Genomic DNA, 17107 nt, shown 5'->3' with positions numbered 1-17107 from the left:
CAGAACCAGCTGACTCATCCACGGGTCGAACGGTAAAACTCAAACACTTTTCAGGCATTTTCAGTACCACACTTTGAGACAGAAACAATGCAAATAAACTAAAAAAAAAAGAAGAGTTTTAATTCAGTTATGTGAAATCATTTTTAACAGTACTGCATTCTACAGGAGAGACAAGATAAACTAACATTGTGTTTTAAAAAGTCCCTATAAACCTGACTAGTCAAAGAAATAAAAACACTAATTTAATAAAAAATATAAAATAATAATGAAACTCCTTACATCTGAATTAAGTTTATTAGTGTATAAAATATAAACTAAGCTTTATTTTGATCAACAGTCTGAAGGCACCACAATCCACTGACTGTTTAAAAAATAAATTTATTTTTAGGAAAATATTTGATTCATTTTCTTAGAAATTGGTTTTAATCTTTTATTTATTTTTATTTGTTACAATTGCTTTTGTTTTTTGCCCTTTGAGATCTAAAGATATAAAGAGTATTATAAATAAAATACATGTTCATTATTAATAGTAACAATTATACCCAGGTCAATAAATCATTGAGCAATTACAAATAATAAATATGCATTACATTGAAACAATCTAAACTAATCCTGGGTAAATGAAGCTCCTGCTCAAATTAAATGCTTAAACACAATATCCAAAGAAAGCTAAAAGAAATCTCTGCAAGAATTAAGTTTTCCTGCATTTAGCTAATAAAATAATTTTACTAATTCTAAATGAAGTAAAACAATAAAAGTTTAATCTAATGCTTTTAATTCGGTTTTTGGCTTGACTTTTTTTCTTAACTATGAAGTTTGAATATCAAGAACTTTGAAGGATTTTATCCAGCAATGAAAACGCCTGATTTAAATGATTTTTTGTCTCGTACCTCATTGGACTGTTTGCCGCTGTAGGACATCTTCTTGATGGCCACCACCTCATTGGTGCGGATGTCGTGGGCCTGGAGTGGGGAGGAGGAATGAGTTTCAGGTTTAGCTCAAATGAAGGTTTGATTTCTGTAAAAAAAACTATGATTCGTCTTCTGTTCATAAAACTGGACATGTCAAAGTAAACAGGATTACATCAACCTGCCTTCACCTTCCATCTTTAGGAGGAAAATGTTGTTTACAGAGATTTTATAGGTCATTTTATTTATTGTTTCTGTTTTGTTTATTTATTTTGGATATTGGTTCGCCTTATTAAAAAAAGAACTGCAAATTTTCAAAGTACCAACTGGAAAAATATAGAACAAAATCTACTTTCTGACCAGTAAATTAAGGGTTTTGGTCACTTATTCATAAATAAAGGCAGATTTAGGTAAATTTGTATCATTGAATTAACTAAATTAAGCCGAATATGTTGGCAACGACACATTTTCACAAGCCAACGTTGCGGTGCTGTAACTCCGCGATACTTTGCACTATCTGAAACATTCAGCGGTTTCTGAAAGGGGAGGCGATTCCCAGGAAATATTTGGTTATTACGGTAACTTCACTCCCGCCATTACAGGAAGCAGGTTTTTCTTCATTTTAATCTGATAAAACACTCTTAACAGACTGTAAGTTGTGAATAACTGCTAGATATTAAAAGTTAAGGTTGTTTTGGAGAAATTGGCCAAATAATTTACTCACAGGCCATTGAAAGAACTTCATACAGAGATTTGAGACTTAAAGGGTTAAACTGCAAGCTATCATAGCAATGCAGCCCTCATATTGAAATCTTTTCGCACATTCTTTGGATTGGTTTATTTTAAAAAAATAGGGCAACCTGCAGCAAACACAGCGTTTCATCTGACTCAGATTTTAAACAGATTCTTTAGTAAATAAACATCAGAGCGTCTTTCATGTGACAGATTTGGCACAGACAGACACAGGAGACATCAAGACATCCAAACACACAGCAGCAAACTCACAAAGTAGACGGCGCCGAAGCTCCCATGGCCGATCTCCCTGAGGTCGGTGAAGAGCTTCTCGGGGTCCTCCCTGCAGAACAGCTCCGCCACCTCCGGGTCCTTCAGGCTCCCGGCCCGCACACTCGACGGCATGGCCAGCGCCTGGCGGGGAGTGCAGGACACACGCAGCGTGAGCGTCTGCTGTTTGAACGACTACTGACACCTCTGATGGAAACACGGCTTACAAAATAATTTAAAAAGGTCTGGTACAGGTTTAAATGGAGCAAAACATGGAAAACTGAAACAGTCAAAGCTTAAGAAATTAACTTGGTAATAAACAATCATATGATGAATTAAAATGACTTCTGATCTGAAGGGCAATTTTATTCATAAAGACATCATGATTCATTTTATTCATGCTTTCGGTTGTGTGTAATCCTGCTGAAATAAGCAACAAATCAATTAATCGCATAAAAAATTAAAACAAGCTCAATCATTTCCATTTGCATGATTACCGTTTTTCTCTTTCTACCAAAAACTGGAAGATAAAATTCTTCGGTCTCAACTAGCCAATTTTACTGAAAGACAGTTCTGTTTACAAAGATTTTATAATTCATCTTATTTGTTGTTTTTTCAATTCATATTGGATATTTTAAATCTCTTCCATTTCCAGCATTAAATGTTCATTAGAATTTAAAATTAATTGATCTGAATGCCATTATTATTACCTGAAAATGATCTAAAAAAAACAAACAATATTATCGTTCATCACAATAATTTCTGGGACAAGTTAAGACCCAGTCACAACTATTTGCTGGTTTGTGTCGGTAAATCACATAAAATTACATTAAAATTAACTGAAATCTGTTCCTGTAAAGCGATAAAATGTGGGAAAAGTGAAGGAGAATTAATACTTCCAGAATAAAACTGAAACTGGGATAAAATGCAGCAGTAAAGTATGTAGACAAAGTCTTTCCTTGCTGAATTCTGATTAGGATAAAACTGTACAACTGGAGGATTTTCCTGCAGGGCAGAGCAGTTAGGCCACAAGATTTCCCTGAACCAAATGAAACGGTAACCAACAACCACTTTGTAAAGGTAACCAAAGGTTAAAGCGGCACAGTTCACCACATTTAAATTACCACTGATAACTTATTATCCTGATAGGATAAGGCATAATAAAACATAAATGGTTTTATTGTAATGCCACCAACTCCTTAAACGTTTTATTAAAGCTGACAGATAAGTTTTAAAACATGTTACTGGTTTAATTTNAATGTATATTAAGGTAAATTTGTCATTTGAACTGTTAAAGTAGTCAGTTCTAAGTATTTTTACAGATTATAAAAGTGTTAATGGTTTTCAGCTATTTGCTCCCTAATTCTGTCAATACTCGGAAATTTATATTGAATTTAAAGACCCACATTAAAAAGATGAATTCTTACTTATATTATTTTAAACTTTAATAAATACAGACAAGAAGATGCCAAATGATCCTGCTTACTGACTTTTACTGTTTTTTTTTTTGCTTTTGCTGTCATATCTACCCAACCACCCAGATTAAGTAATGTAAACCCAATGTGCAAATTTAAATACATTTCTTCATATACGAGCCTCCTTGATGTCCAAACTGGGTCAGTCTTCTCCAGCTCAGAGTGCCTTAAATCATTGTGTTTTTTGCCAAATAATTTATTTTGTTGCTGCTTCATTTTGCATATTTGCAGCATAATAACTCTACTGTGAAGGTAGAAACAACATTTCCTCCCTTGCATGTAGAAGTGTAACTTTGTGTTGCTATTACTTCACATTTCCTGTAGGGGGTGCAGTTTCTTAAAAGTCAAAATTATCCAAAACTGTTTGGTTTTAATTTTTAACAGACAATAAATGTACAAAAAAATCCTAAATATTATATTATGACTAAAGGATGCTGCACCAATTACTGGTTAAAAACATTGATCATAAAATGATGCTGTACTGAAGGTAGTGTTTTTGGGCTTTGTGGTCTTGTTTAGTGATTTATATTCTTAAATAAAGAGCGGCGTGTCTGACCAGAGGTTTGTGCAGGACTGAGCTGTTGGAGGTGACGGTGTGCTCGCCCTCCTGCATCATGGCCATCTCGCCGCTGTCGTCCGAGCCGTCGGCCAGGCTGTTGACGGAGCTGCTCTGGGAGCTGGCGCTGATCGACATGGACGGCAGGGAGTGGGAGCTCTCCATGCTGTTCACGGTGCCGGTGCGCAGCATGTACCCTTCCACATCCTGGAGGAAGCAAAGGGAAACGCTGGATTCAAACATTCGAGCTGCAGGGATGAAGGTAATAAAGATCCCAAACGGATGAAGGCATGAACGAACGCAGCCTGCCTTCTCGGCCTCACCTCTTCCTCATCCCCTCCTTCCGGTGCCGGACCGTTGTGAGCCTCGTGAAACAGGATTTTCTTCATCTTGCGGTACTGCAGGTTGTCGAGCTCGCGGACGGCGTCCTTGGTTCGTGCGATCAGATCCATCACCACTGTCATGGGACGCTCCCTGCATAGGAAATGGTGCTGGGCGGCGGGACAGAGACGGGATGAGACAACAGCTTTACGTTTCCAACAGGAGAATCCACAGTTTATGAGTGAATCTGGAAAACTTAGAGATTTTACAGTTTATGATTCAGAGCTCAGCGACAAAATCATGTAGGAATAATTAAGTTAAATTACTCTTTAGGACAAAGTTTGACTCCTGGGCTTGTTTTATTGGCCCAAAATATAAATTACATATATTTTGTGATATAAAAATGCAAGTACACCCACTTGGTTTTTTATTAATTTTATGAATTCATAAAAATATGAATTTAGGGCTGCAACTATTTTAGTAATTGATTATTTTTTAACAAATAATCGGTTAAAAATTGCATATTTTTTATTTAACCACTTTCCTTTCTTTTATTCAATATTAGAAAAACAGTAAATATGCAAACAATTCGGTTCCTTTTTTAAATAAGAAAAGAAACATTTTATCGTCTAAAATGCAATAACCTAGCTTTCCATTTACTGAATCTGAAACAAGATAAAACATATTCACAAATGTTTATGCCTTAAATGCAAAATGTTTACATTTTGTACAGTTTTGGCTTAATGGCTGTAAATAAGTTCTTTTTGTCATCAAATGGCCTTTTTTTGTTTCAGCTAACGATTAATCAATTTCTAAATTATTTGACAATTATTTTAACAATTGATTAATCACGATTAATCGTTTCGGCCCTAGATGTATTAAAATAAAATGTCCTACAATTGAAGGCATTTTATCTTCTAATTTCTCGGTTTGAAAACCAATCTGAAGACTCTGCTGCCTCCAACCTCTTTCCTCCGACTGTCCGTACCTTCAGCAGCACATCAGAGGTAGGTCTGTCCTGGGCCAGCTTTTGCAAACAGGAGTCCACAAAATTGCGGAAATAATCCGACCTGGAACAGAAAACAAATAAAAATCATGATTTAGTAGCAGTTCAAAAAGGTTTAAAGATGCTGCTGAGTATCAGGTTTACTTTCCACTGAAGAACACGGGTAACTTCTACATCCAGTCTCTCTCTGACGGATTTGCCAAGTCAGGAAATTATTATGTTATTAATTATCATAGCAGGATGCAAAACCTAGATTTACAATTCATCCTGAAAACACAAAAACTCTGTAGGGAAACCCAAATGTTACTGTTTTAACTACTGTTTTCCCATCATCGCTGATTGCTGTAATTCACTTCACTTCTTTTAGGGAATGGTTTTCAATTTCTCACTTCCTGAGGTACAAGGCATCTTTGCTCAATTTTTACCCAGAGCCAGCGAACAAGACAGCGATGATCCCGGTTTGGTTTCAGCTAATCGGATCCAAGTCCAGTTCTGGATTAATTTTAATGTTCTTGGTTTCAATAAGACGAAGATCAATAATATTAAGAGGCTCAGTAATTGTTCTTTGTACGATTCGAGGCTGGATGCAGGTTATGTAGAGGAGTTGAAGCTCCCAAACTGTGGAACGCTTCAACAATGCACATTAAAATTTAGCTTTAAAAAATTTAAAATCCGAGGCTTCAGATTCAGAGTGACCATTCAATTTATTTTACTCGCTCTTTGATTTATCGTATTTTCCAGCCCCCATAGTTTGGCTGATTTCCTCTTGATGAAATTTTTTGACTGATGTGACAAAGTCCAGAATATACGGTAATTCTTGCTGCCTATTCTGTTACTAATTTATGCGTGAGTTTCTCTGAACAGCACTTATTGTTCTTAACCTGCTCTGTAGATAGAGCTCTAAAACCTAATAAAGTTATCCCATCTTTTTCCAATAATCGTGACATAAAGGATGAAAAGGGCTTAAGAGTTTTCTCTAAATTAAACATAACAACCTATAAGAATCTCCAACAGTTTCCTCTAAACAGTAGAGGCCCATGAGAAAACAATGAATCAGGTGGAAAAAACATGGAAGCAAAGGCTTAATTATCTCAGGGGAGCAAAGATATTCTAACCACATTTTACGTTTTTTATTCATCTAAAACTTTGCAAACGGTGTTGAGGTTTATGGATGCGAAAGCTTTTTCTCACCAGTGATTCGACTGCAACACGGGGCTCTCGTTCTGGGCGATGTGGTATAAGGCACTCATAGCATTCATGTTGAACAGCGGCGGCTTCCTCTCCGCTGCGAAGCGACAAGAAAGAGGAAATGGTTTCAGCTTGGTGAACTTCTGTCCTTAACGCGCTAATGGGAGTTTTCCTCTTACCCAGCTCTATGCAGGTAATGCCAAGTGACCACACATCCACCTTCCCGTCGTACTGTCCCTCGTCCATGGCGAGGATCACCTCAGGCGCCATCCTGCACAGAGAAAACAACATTTCCATCCTTTTCTGTTTCCATTTGGTCGTGGAGCAACGGAGCTGCACCTGCAGGCAAATCCGTTTCCAGAGTCTGAACAACATCAACTGACGACAATCAAACTCAAAAATATTTTATTAAATTCAGAGGGAAATGAAATGTTGCAACTTATATCCTACAATTTTCTTCAGAGAGTCGTAGATGGTGATAAACAGAGGCAGGAAGAATCTCCTCTAGCAGTCAGTGTTACAGCGGCTCTGACTGTCATATAAGAGTCTCAGGAAGAGGAAACTAAGGATTGTAAATGTTCTTGATTTAATGAAGCAGACGTCTAGAGCAGGGCTGAAACGATTAATGAGATTCACTACGACTAATCGATTTCTCAAATAATTATAAACTAACTTAATAATATATTAACCATTAACTGATAATCATTAAATGATCGAGCAGTTCCTAAAGGAGCGGTGTGTTGTTTCATTTTAGACATTAAATATTTATTTTGTTGTTTAAAAGAGGAATTTCTTTGTTTACTTGCCTTTCCCTCCAGGATGTTGCTGTGTTTTATTTGATTTCACAACATTTTTTTCAAAAGTTTGTTAAGCTTTATTTTTGCCACAGCATGTTGGCAAAAAGTTGGAATTTCTGCTGATAACCTTCCCCCCAAAAAAGAGACATGATTCTAACAGTTAGTATTTAAAGTACAAATAACATTTTCCAGTTCCTTCTTAAAAGAACACATTGCAAAAACACAAAATCTAGTTTCTAGTGTAAATATCTTAGTACATATGAAATAAGACAAAACTAACTCAAAGGTAACGTATTAGCAAGATGTACAAGCTTATTAGTGTCAAGGAATGGTGTGTAGTTGCATTTCAGACATTGAATGTTTATTTTGTTATTTAAAAGAGAACTTGATTTGTTTATTTGCATTTTTAATCAATTTCTAATATTGCATAAAAAAAGTTTAAATAAAAACATGCAGAATGTGACCATTTTTATTTGATTAATCGATTAATCATCAGGATAATGAGCAAATTGAATAATCAAAATTAATTGTCATTTGCAGCCTTACTAGCTTTTTGCACTGGTGCAAGTTTCCGACTGCAGGTTAGACTCAGTTTATCCCTGATACCAACCAAAAGTATGTAAACTTCTGAATTCAAAGAAAGTTGTTTAAAACATTTTCTTGCCACATTTTCTGGCATTTGGCGAACTGAAATAACTTTGGTAACTTTAACTGATGTAAAACAAGAGAAGTTTGCGTCTTTTTATTCTGTATACATAAACAGAATTAGTTGGTTATTTCAATGATTGATTAATCACGACTAATCGTTTCAATCCTAGTGCGTATGAAACATTTAATAAATGCGCCGTGGTTGTTTTACCAGTAAGGTGTTCCCACGAAGGAGTTGGCCGGAGCAACAATAGAAGCAGAGCCGAAGTCTCCCAGTTTGACCTGACCCGGTTCTGTTAGCAAGATGTTTCCTGCTTTCACGTCCCTGACAGGCAGAAAGCATCAGATGGAAGAAAAACAGAAACACAGAGGAAGAGATGAGATGTCGCTGCAGCATAAACAGTGTTGCATAAGCTTTGTTATCAGAACTGCTTTGCCTCTCGTCAGAAGCGTGGGCGCAGAGAGCGGGGCGGCTGAAGAGAAGCGAGGTTCACCTGTGAATCATGTTGTGAGAGTGAAGGTAGACCAGTCCCTGCAAAGCACCGTGGGTAATGGCAGCTATTTCCACCTCTTGGAGGGGTTTCTTGTGGACTGTGGAGAGAATTTTTACATTTGCATAAACGACGGACTGAAAACGCAGCGAAATCTCGATAAATGTTTTGTTCCTTTGTACCTTCTAGCAGGTCGGAGGCTGAACCCAAACAGTACTCCATCACCAGCTGGAAAAGAGCAAACAGGAAGAGCACTGTTGTTTGGACACGTCCAACCACACAGTGGCCATTTTGTTTTGCTCCAGCGCTGAAGTAAAGCTGCAGAAATCTAGCTACTTATCAATGTTTTATTGCTTTTTAACCTCATTAGCTTTTCCAAATATGCCGAAGGTTTTCAGCGAATCGTCTCTGGGAATAAAAGTTTTATTAAGCCCAGAAGGAACCAGGAGCTAAACCTGAAATCTAATCTCACTTCCTGCCGTTTCAGGAAGTTGTGGAGCCGAGACGCTGCGATGACTACGACATGCAAACAGCAGCAGAAGTGCAACAATGAAGTGACATTACTGAAATAAATACTGGAGGTTTAGAGTTCCTGCTTTTTTAGTCAGAGAACATTTGCAAATTTTAGAGTGATTTAATATCAGATGGTGAGAAAAGTTTTTTTTTTTTTAAATTCAGTGTTTGTAAATGTGTTGCATTTGCTGGAGCTGCAGGTGCAGCGCAGCCTCACCCAGGCGGTGTGCTCCCTCAGGTAGCAGCCTCGGTACTCCACCGTGTTCGGGTGGCGCAGCTTCTGGAGGAACTTCACTTCCTTGATGATGTCCTGCCATTTCTGGAGCAGAAACAGAACCAGCTGACTCATCCACGGGTCGAACGGTAAAACTCAAACACTTTTCAGGCATTTTCAGTACCACACTTTGAGACAGAAACAATGCAAATAAACTAAAAAAAAAAGAAGAGTTTTAATTCAGTTATGTGAAATCATTTTTAACAGTACTGCATTCTACAGGAGAGACAAGATAAACTAACATTGTGTTTTAAAAAGTCCCTATAAACCTGACTAGTCAAAGAAATAAAAACACTAATTTAATAAAAAATATAAAATAATAATGAAACTCCTTACATCTGAATTAAGTTTATTAGTGTATAAAATATAAACTAAGCTTTATTTTGATCAACAGTCTGAAGGCACCACAATCCACTGACTGTTTAAAAAATAAATTTATTTTTAGGAAAATATTTGATTCATTTTCTTAGAAATTGGTTTTAATCTTTTATTTATTTTTATTTGTTACAATTGCTTTTGTTTTTTGCCCTTTGAGATCTAAAGATATAAAGAGTATTATAAATAAAATACATGTTCATTATTAATAGTAACAATTATACCCAGGTCAATAAATCATTGAGCAATTACAAATAATAAATATGCATTACATTGAAACAATCTAAACTAATCCTGGGTAAATGAAGCTCCTGCTCAAATTAAATGCTTAAACACAATATCCAAAGAAAGCTAAAAGAAATCTCTGCAAGAATTAAGTTTTCCTGCATTTAGCTAATAAAATAATTTTACTAATTCTAAATGAAGTAAAACAATAAAAGTTTAATCTAATGCTTTTAATTCGGTTTTTGGCTTGACTTTTTTTCTTAACTATGAAGTTTGAATATCAAGAACTTTGAAGGATTTTATCCAGCAATGAAAACGCCTGATTTAAATGATTTTTTGTCTCGTACCTCATTGGACTGTTTGCCGCTGTAGGACATCTTCTTGATGGCCACCACCTCATTGGTGCGGATGTCGTGGGCCTGGAGTGGGGAGGAGGAATGAGTTTCAGGTTTAGCTCAAATGAAGGTTTGATTTCTGTAAAAAAAACTATGATTCGTCTTCTGTTCATAAAACTGGACATGTCAAAGTAAACAGGATTACATCAACCTGCCTTCACCTTCCATCTTTAGGAGGAAAATGTTGTTTACAGAGATTTTATAGGTCATTTTATTTATTGTTTCTGTTTTGTTTATTTATTTTGGATATTGGTTCGCCTTATTAAAAAAAGAACTGCAAATTTTCAAAGTACCAACTGGAAAAATATAGAACAAAATCTACTTTCTGACCAGTAAATTAAGGGTTTTGGTCACTTATTCATAAATAAAGGCAGATTTAGGTAAATTTGTATCATTGAATTAACTAAATTAAGCCGAATATGTTGGCAACGACACATTTTCACAAGCCAACGTTGCGGTGCTGTAACTCCGCGATACTTTGCACTATCTGAAACATTCCAGCGGTTTCTGAAAGGGGAGGCGATTCCCAGGAAATATTTGGTTATTACGGTAACTTCACTCCCACCGTTAGAGGAAGCAGGTTTTTCTTCATTTTAATTTGATAAAACACTCTTAACAGACTGTAAGTTGTAAATAACTGCTAGATATTAAAAGTTAAGGTTGTTTTGGAGAAATTGGCCAAATAATTCACTCACAGGACATTTAAGGAACTTCATACAGAGATTTGAGACTTGAAGGGTTAAACTGCAAGCTATCATAGCAATGCAGCCCTCATATTGAAATCTTTTCGCACATTCTTTGGATTGGTTTATTTTAAAAAAATAGGGCAACCTGCAGCAAACACAGCGTTTCATCTGACTCAGATTTTAAACAGATTCTTTAGTAAATAAACATCAGAGCGTCTTTCATGTGACAGATTTGGCACAGACAGACACAGGAGACATCAAGACATCCAAACACACAGCAGCAAACTCACAAAGTAGACGGCGCCGAAGCTCCCATGGCCGATCTCCCTGAGGTCGGTGAAGAGCTTCTCGGGGTCCTCCCTGCAGAACAGCTCCGCCACCTCCGGGTCCTTCAGGCTCCCGGCCCGCACACTCGACGGCATGGCCAGCGCCTGGCGGGGAGCGCAGGACACACGCAGCGTGAGAGTCTGCCGTTTGAACGACTACTGACACCTCTGATGGAAACACGGCTTACAAAATAATTTAAAAAGGTCTGGTACAGGTTTAAATGGAGCAAAACATGGAAAACTGAAACAGTCAAAGCTTAAGAAATTAACTTGGTAATAAACAATCATATGATGAATTAAAATGACTTCTGATCTGAAGGGCAATTTTATTCATAAAGACATCATGATTCATTTTATTCATGCTTTTGGTTGTGTGTAATCCTGCTGAAATAAGCAACAAATCAATTAATCGCATAAAAAATTAAAACAAGCTCAATCATTTCCATTTGCATGATTACCGTTTTTCTCTTTCTACCAAAAACTGGAAGATAAAATTCTTCGGTCTCAACTAGCCAATTTTACTGAAAGACAGTTCTGTTTACAAAGATTTTATAATTCATCTTATTTGTTGTTTTTTCAATTCATATTGGATATTTTAAATCTCTTCCATTTCCAGCATTAAATGTTCATTAGAATTTAAAATTAATTGATCTGAATGCCATTATTATTACCTGAAAATGATCTAAAAAAAACAAACAATATTATCGTTCATCACAATAATTTCTGGGACAAGTTAAGACCCAGTCACAACTATTTGCTGGTTTGTGTCGGTAAATCACATAAAATTACATTAAAATTAACTGAAATCTGTTGCCGTAAAGCGATAAAATGTGGGAAAAGTGAAGGAGAATTAATACTTCCAGAATAAAACTGAAACTGGGATAAAATGCAGCAGTAAAGTATGTAGACAAAGTCTTTCCTTGCTGAATTCTGATTAGGATAAAACTGTACAACTGGAGGATTTTCCTGCAGGGCAGAGCAGTTAGGCCACAAGATTTCCCTGAACCAAATGAAACGGTAACCAACAACCACTTTGTAAAGGTAACCAAAGGTTAAAGCGGCACAGTTCACCACATTTAAATTACCACTGATAACTTATTATCCTGATAGGATAAGGCATAATAAAACATAAATGGTTTTATTGTAATGCCACCAACTCCTTAAACGTTTTATTAAAGCTGACAGATAAGTTTTAAAACATGTTACTGGTTTAATTTTAATCTACATTTATTTTGTAACTATTTATTCTGAGAGCCTAGATAACAGCATTTAGTTTCAGTCACTGTTCCCAACTTTATATTATATTTTGTAACTTGGCAAAAGAAAAACGTTGTTAGAAAAGGTTACAGTTTCAGACTTATTTATAAAACAAGAAATATGATATTTAATCAAAATATTTTAAAAGGTCATAAATGCAGAGATTAAATGTGCAAAATGTATCAAATAATTGCTATCCTCAAATTCTGACTGGTCTGATGAAACATGGCAGGCTATCATATTATCAGTTATTAATACCAATAATCAGTTGGTATTAATCTTCATCTGTGCAAAAACATTCACACCCCTGATGCTTTCAGTCGAGTAACAGCCACAGACTTGCATTATGTGAGTCTATCATTTTCTATGATGGACTCACAAACTGTTTAGAAATTTTTAAAACATTTGAAAAGTGTGGCATGCTATTTTTAATCCAACACTTTGTCGCGGCACCATGTGCTAACACCATGCTATGTTAGCACCTTTGCACATTCTTAACAGCTTAGAACAGCTTCAGCTCAGTCAAACTGGATGAAAAGCATCTATTAACAGACATGTTCTCCACTGGACTTTGACTAGGAAATTCTAACACATAAATATGCTTTGATGTGAAGCACTTTACTGTAGCTCTGACTTTATGTAAGCAAGTGTTTTGCTGCATCCAACAGATTTCCTTCTGGTTCATTTAGCTTCATCCACATTCCCATCTTCCTAACAACAACAACAACAACAACAAAAGCATTCCCACAGCATGATGCTTCCTCCACCATGTGTCATTGATGGAAATGTGTGTTTATGGTAGTCACATAAAATCCAATGAAATACATTGAAGTTTGGGGTAGCAACAATGCTACTTCACATATTAATAGCTGGAGTTACAAAGCAGCCAGTCCAGGAGCTGCGTTTACTTTCCTTGGTGCTGATTGGCTGAATCACCAAAACTGGAGCTAAGGAAGTCTATAGAGGTTAGCTTCTGCAGTAGACAGATTTCATTGCATATTAAAGCATATTTGGTGTTTGAACTAATAAAATTGGAAGCTAACGCCAGAAAATGTCTTATGTCCATTGGAATAAAGAGACGGAGTAGAGTAGACAAAAATTGTACTCAAGTAAAAGTAAAAAGTAGCCATTCAAGAAATTACTCAAAAAAAAAAAAAAAGGAAAAAATATTTGCTAAAAAGTCTTGTCTTCTCAGGTACCGAGTAACTGATCAAATTATCAATCATTTAATATTTAAAAATTACATCATCAAATTTAGGGACAAAAATGACAATTCCTATAACTAACAACCCCCCGCCCCCAACAAAATCAGGCAAAAGAACATTTTTCCAAATCAGTTTTTTTTTCAATAAAAAAACTTGTGAAACTTTAACAAAAACTGCAGGTGTGTGTACGTCTGGTGAATTTTTGGTTAAAACATGTTTGTTTTTCATTCAGTGGGTAGAAAATTCAGAAATTTTACTACCCAACTCTGAATTTATTGCAAATGATATAATGGTCTCAGCATTGATAAATATATATCATGCAGTTCTAATTGCAATTGGATAATCCTATTGGAAAATCATGCAATCCTCTCTTTTTCGTGTGCTGTGTAGTTCTAACGCTTCGTGCGGTTTTAGCATCTTGGACATTGCTATGACAGAAGTGAGCATCTACTGAAATGAGACGCCATCAGACAGGCTGATTATTACGTTAGCATGGCAAAAGGTGGAGTATAATTACAATAATTATTGATTCTGTGAGTCCATTTCTGCTTTATTCCAACAGGACAATAGCTCTAAAGCCCAGGGGCTTTGAATGCAAACTTCAAAACGAAGCCACATCAGATGCTATTCTGTGGTTGTTCTGTTGCCGTCAAAGAGGAACTACTTGGTTCCCTTTAGAAACAAGAAGCTGTTTAAATATTGCAACCAAAGCCGGGCCGTCTTGATCTGTTTTTTAAGAGCCTGATGGCAGGCAACACAAAAAGAGATGAGTTATGTTGCACTGATGTGGTTTCTGTAAAGGCTTATTTTTTTATATTTCTAGCTGCATGTAAAACGTGGGTGGGCTTAATAAAAACAAGATCACAAAAAGAAAGAAAGAAATTAATTGAGTGATAAATTAAAATGAGCGCAGTAATTTTCATTTGGATAATAATCATTCAAGAGATGCTAATATCAATATCAAACCCAGTCCTGTTTTCCCTGTCTAAATTCAAAAATCCAATTTAAATTATTGTTGCATCAGTTGTTTTGCTTGTTTATTTTGGGTATTACAATGTGTTCCAGTTCCAGTTAAATTAGACATTAAAGTTTTTAACCTTAGGAGGATATACTTACATTACAGTCATTTTTATTCCAACTATGTTAGTTGAAAATGGCCTCAAAATTACATTATCGTAAAGCACAATAATTTGTTCTTGTGACAAGCCTACACACTAGTAGGCCTGTGTCAAGCAGTGAATCACTTAATCACATGATAGATAAAAACAAACTCAATTTCCATTTGCATGATTTATCGTTTTTCTCTTTCTACCAAAAACTGGATGACAAAAGTCTTCAGTTTGGTGCTTCAGTCTCAATTAGCCCTTTTTTGAAGGATAATTTTGTTGACCAAGATTTTATAATTCGTTTTATTTGTTTCTGTTGTTTTGTTTATGTATTTCGGATATTTAAAATGTCTTCCAGCTCCAGCATTAAATGTTCATTAGAATTCAAAGTTTATTAATATTTTAGAATACATTATTGCATACCTTCATATTCTTTGAAAATGGTGTCAAAACAATATTATCGTTTATTTCAATAATTTCTAGGACAATTTATCGTCTAGCAAAATTTGTTTTCGTGACACGCCAAATATGGTTGCAAAAAAAAGGGTGTAAAATATTGTTTCAATTGTAAATATCCAAAGAAGTGTCCGTTCTTAACAATAGATAATGATTCAGAGAGGCAACGATTGTTTTGTTTTACAGCAGTTTAAATGATTTATATAAAGTCTTACCGTGGCTTTTGGGATCCACTGTAGCTAGCCCTAGAGCTAGCTGACTGGCCTGGCAGGAAAATCTTGGTTTCTCCCTCCCCTGTCCTCCCGTCTCCTCCTCAGCTCTGGTGTCTATTCAACACGAACAGCCCACATTCCGTCTGCCCGTCACGGTTGTAGCTAAACCCCCGGCCATCCCGGTGCTCCCAGCAGCTTTCTGCTACTTGACATGAGTGGAGCCAGCTGACTGCCGCCTGCCAGCTAACCCACGAGCGCAGCTGCCCTGCCGGAGAAAATGGGGAGAAAAATCAGGGCCAAGGCTCCGGGGCTGCTGTTAGCACCGCGGCTAACCGAATAACGTCAACGGCCAGAGCTGATAGAGGACGTCGTTCAGCGGGAGACCGGCTCATTAAAATCCACCACTCCGCTCCCTACTCCGATTCGCAGTGACATTTTAGCTAACGCTGTCGGTGAGCTGCCTCTCCGCTCCGTTTTATCCCCATTTTTGCTCGGCTCTCATCCGTTTTTTTGTTCAGGACTTCATGATGGCGGAGCGGGGCGGGAGCCGAGAGGAAACCGGAAGTGCTCTTCTTCTCGGGTTGAGAAGCAGGCGAGTGTCCAATAACAGTATCCCCATGTGGCCGAGGCGAAATCATCAAAACACCACGAAAATATGAGATCATTCAGCATAAAAAGTATTAAAAATATTACATTAATTTAATTTATTAATTCTAACCATTATTTCTAAATCTAGCATGTCATATTTTGTATTATTATACTTTTATTAACATAGTTAATAAAAGTAAATTAAATAAAATTATATAACAAACTAATTATTAGTTTATTATTAATTTAGAGAGTTGCGCAGTAACTAGTTTTTTTTAAACAATATTTGCATTGAGTTTTGCATATATGAAACATAGAAAACATACAAACGCTGAATATTCACATTCACAATTAACAATAAGAGTATAAAATAAAATAATATTTAGCTAAAAAAAAAGTAGTATAAATAACAATGAAAACCATATTAAAAATAAAGGGGTAAAAAGTACACATGGCTAAATACGCATAAAAATATACAAATAAAGTAAAGGTTCAATCATCCATCTATCATGCCTAAATAAGGCATCACTGTCTTGTTAATAAATATAAGTTATATGAATTAATATTAATCTTATTAGGTGTTTCTTTTATTTTGTTCCACTGCACTAATTCATTTCAGCTTGGTTACTTTCCAACAATTGCATGAAGGCATCCCAAATTTCCTTAAATTTACTGGTCTTTGCTCTGACCCCATATCTTAATTTCTCCAAAGTGATTTCCTGAGTACAATTATTGGGTACTCTACCCACCTCTGAATATACTTTTTTTAAATTTTTTTATTATAATAATTATATAATTAATTCTAATTAAATAATGACATTATAACTATATAACATAGTTAATTTAAATGTAATGCACATAAATTATTGTAAACTAACCATTTTAAATGAAAACATGCATACAGTGGGGTTTTTTGATATGGGCGGTTGCCCAGGGCTGCATCAGAAGGGGTGTGGCACCCAAGAACTAGAAAATTAAATATATCTTATCTGCCAGTTGTTCCCAGAACAAGTTGTTTGCATGTGTAGTGGCGTAAGTTTCCCTTAGAAACTACATCACTGGATTTGTTTCAGGTATGGTCAAGTGTTGTACATTTG

At 36.0% G+C, this 17107-nt stretch overlaps 1 protein-coding gene across 1 annotated transcript in view; it reads right to left on the bottom strand.

The window, feature by feature from the left end:
* The window catches only part of taok2b (TAO kinase 2b), a 39245-nt gene extending 23244 nt beyond the window's left edge, over window positions 1–16001 (bottom strand). The window contains exons 1-14 of the mRNA XM_016661041.1: window positions 15426–16001; window positions 11151–11291; window positions 10127–10198; window positions 9123–9224; window positions 8575–8620; window positions 8396–8492; window positions 8113–8226; window positions 6636–6727; window positions 6460–6553; window positions 5251–5332; window positions 4265–4432; window positions 3912–4148; window positions 1914–2090; window positions 891–962 (exon numbers count right to left, since the gene is read on the bottom strand). Coding sequence (XP_016516527.1) covers window positions 891–962; window positions 1914–2090; window positions 3912–4148; window positions 4265–4432; window positions 5251–5332; window positions 6460–6553; window positions 6636–6727; window positions 8113–8226; window positions 8396–8492; window positions 8575–8620; window positions 9123–9224; window positions 10127–10198; window positions 11151–11282 — 1485 coding nt within the window. The 5' untranslated portion in view covers window positions 11283–11291; window positions 15426–16001. The remainder of the gene's footprint in view (window positions 1–890; window positions 963–1913; window positions 2091–3911; window positions 4149–4264; window positions 4433–5250; window positions 5333–6459; window positions 6554–6635; window positions 6728–8112; window positions 8227–8395; window positions 8493–8574; window positions 8621–9122; window positions 9225–10126; window positions 10199–11150; window positions 11292–15425) is intronic.
* Between the last annotated feature and the right edge of the window lie 1106 nt (window positions 16002–17107).

Source organism: Poecilia formosa, unplaced genomic scaffold, assembly GCF_000485575.1.
Source record: "Poecilia formosa unplaced genomic scaffold, Poecilia_formosa-5.1.2 Scaffold308, whole genome shotgun sequence".
In the NCBI taxonomy this organism is placed as follows: domain Eukaryota; kingdom Metazoa; phylum Chordata; class Actinopteri; order Cyprinodontiformes; family Poeciliidae; genus Poecilia; species Poecilia formosa.
The sequence above is the reverse complement of the archived record's forward strand: the minus strand, read 5'-3'. Positions and strand labels throughout refer to the sequence as shown.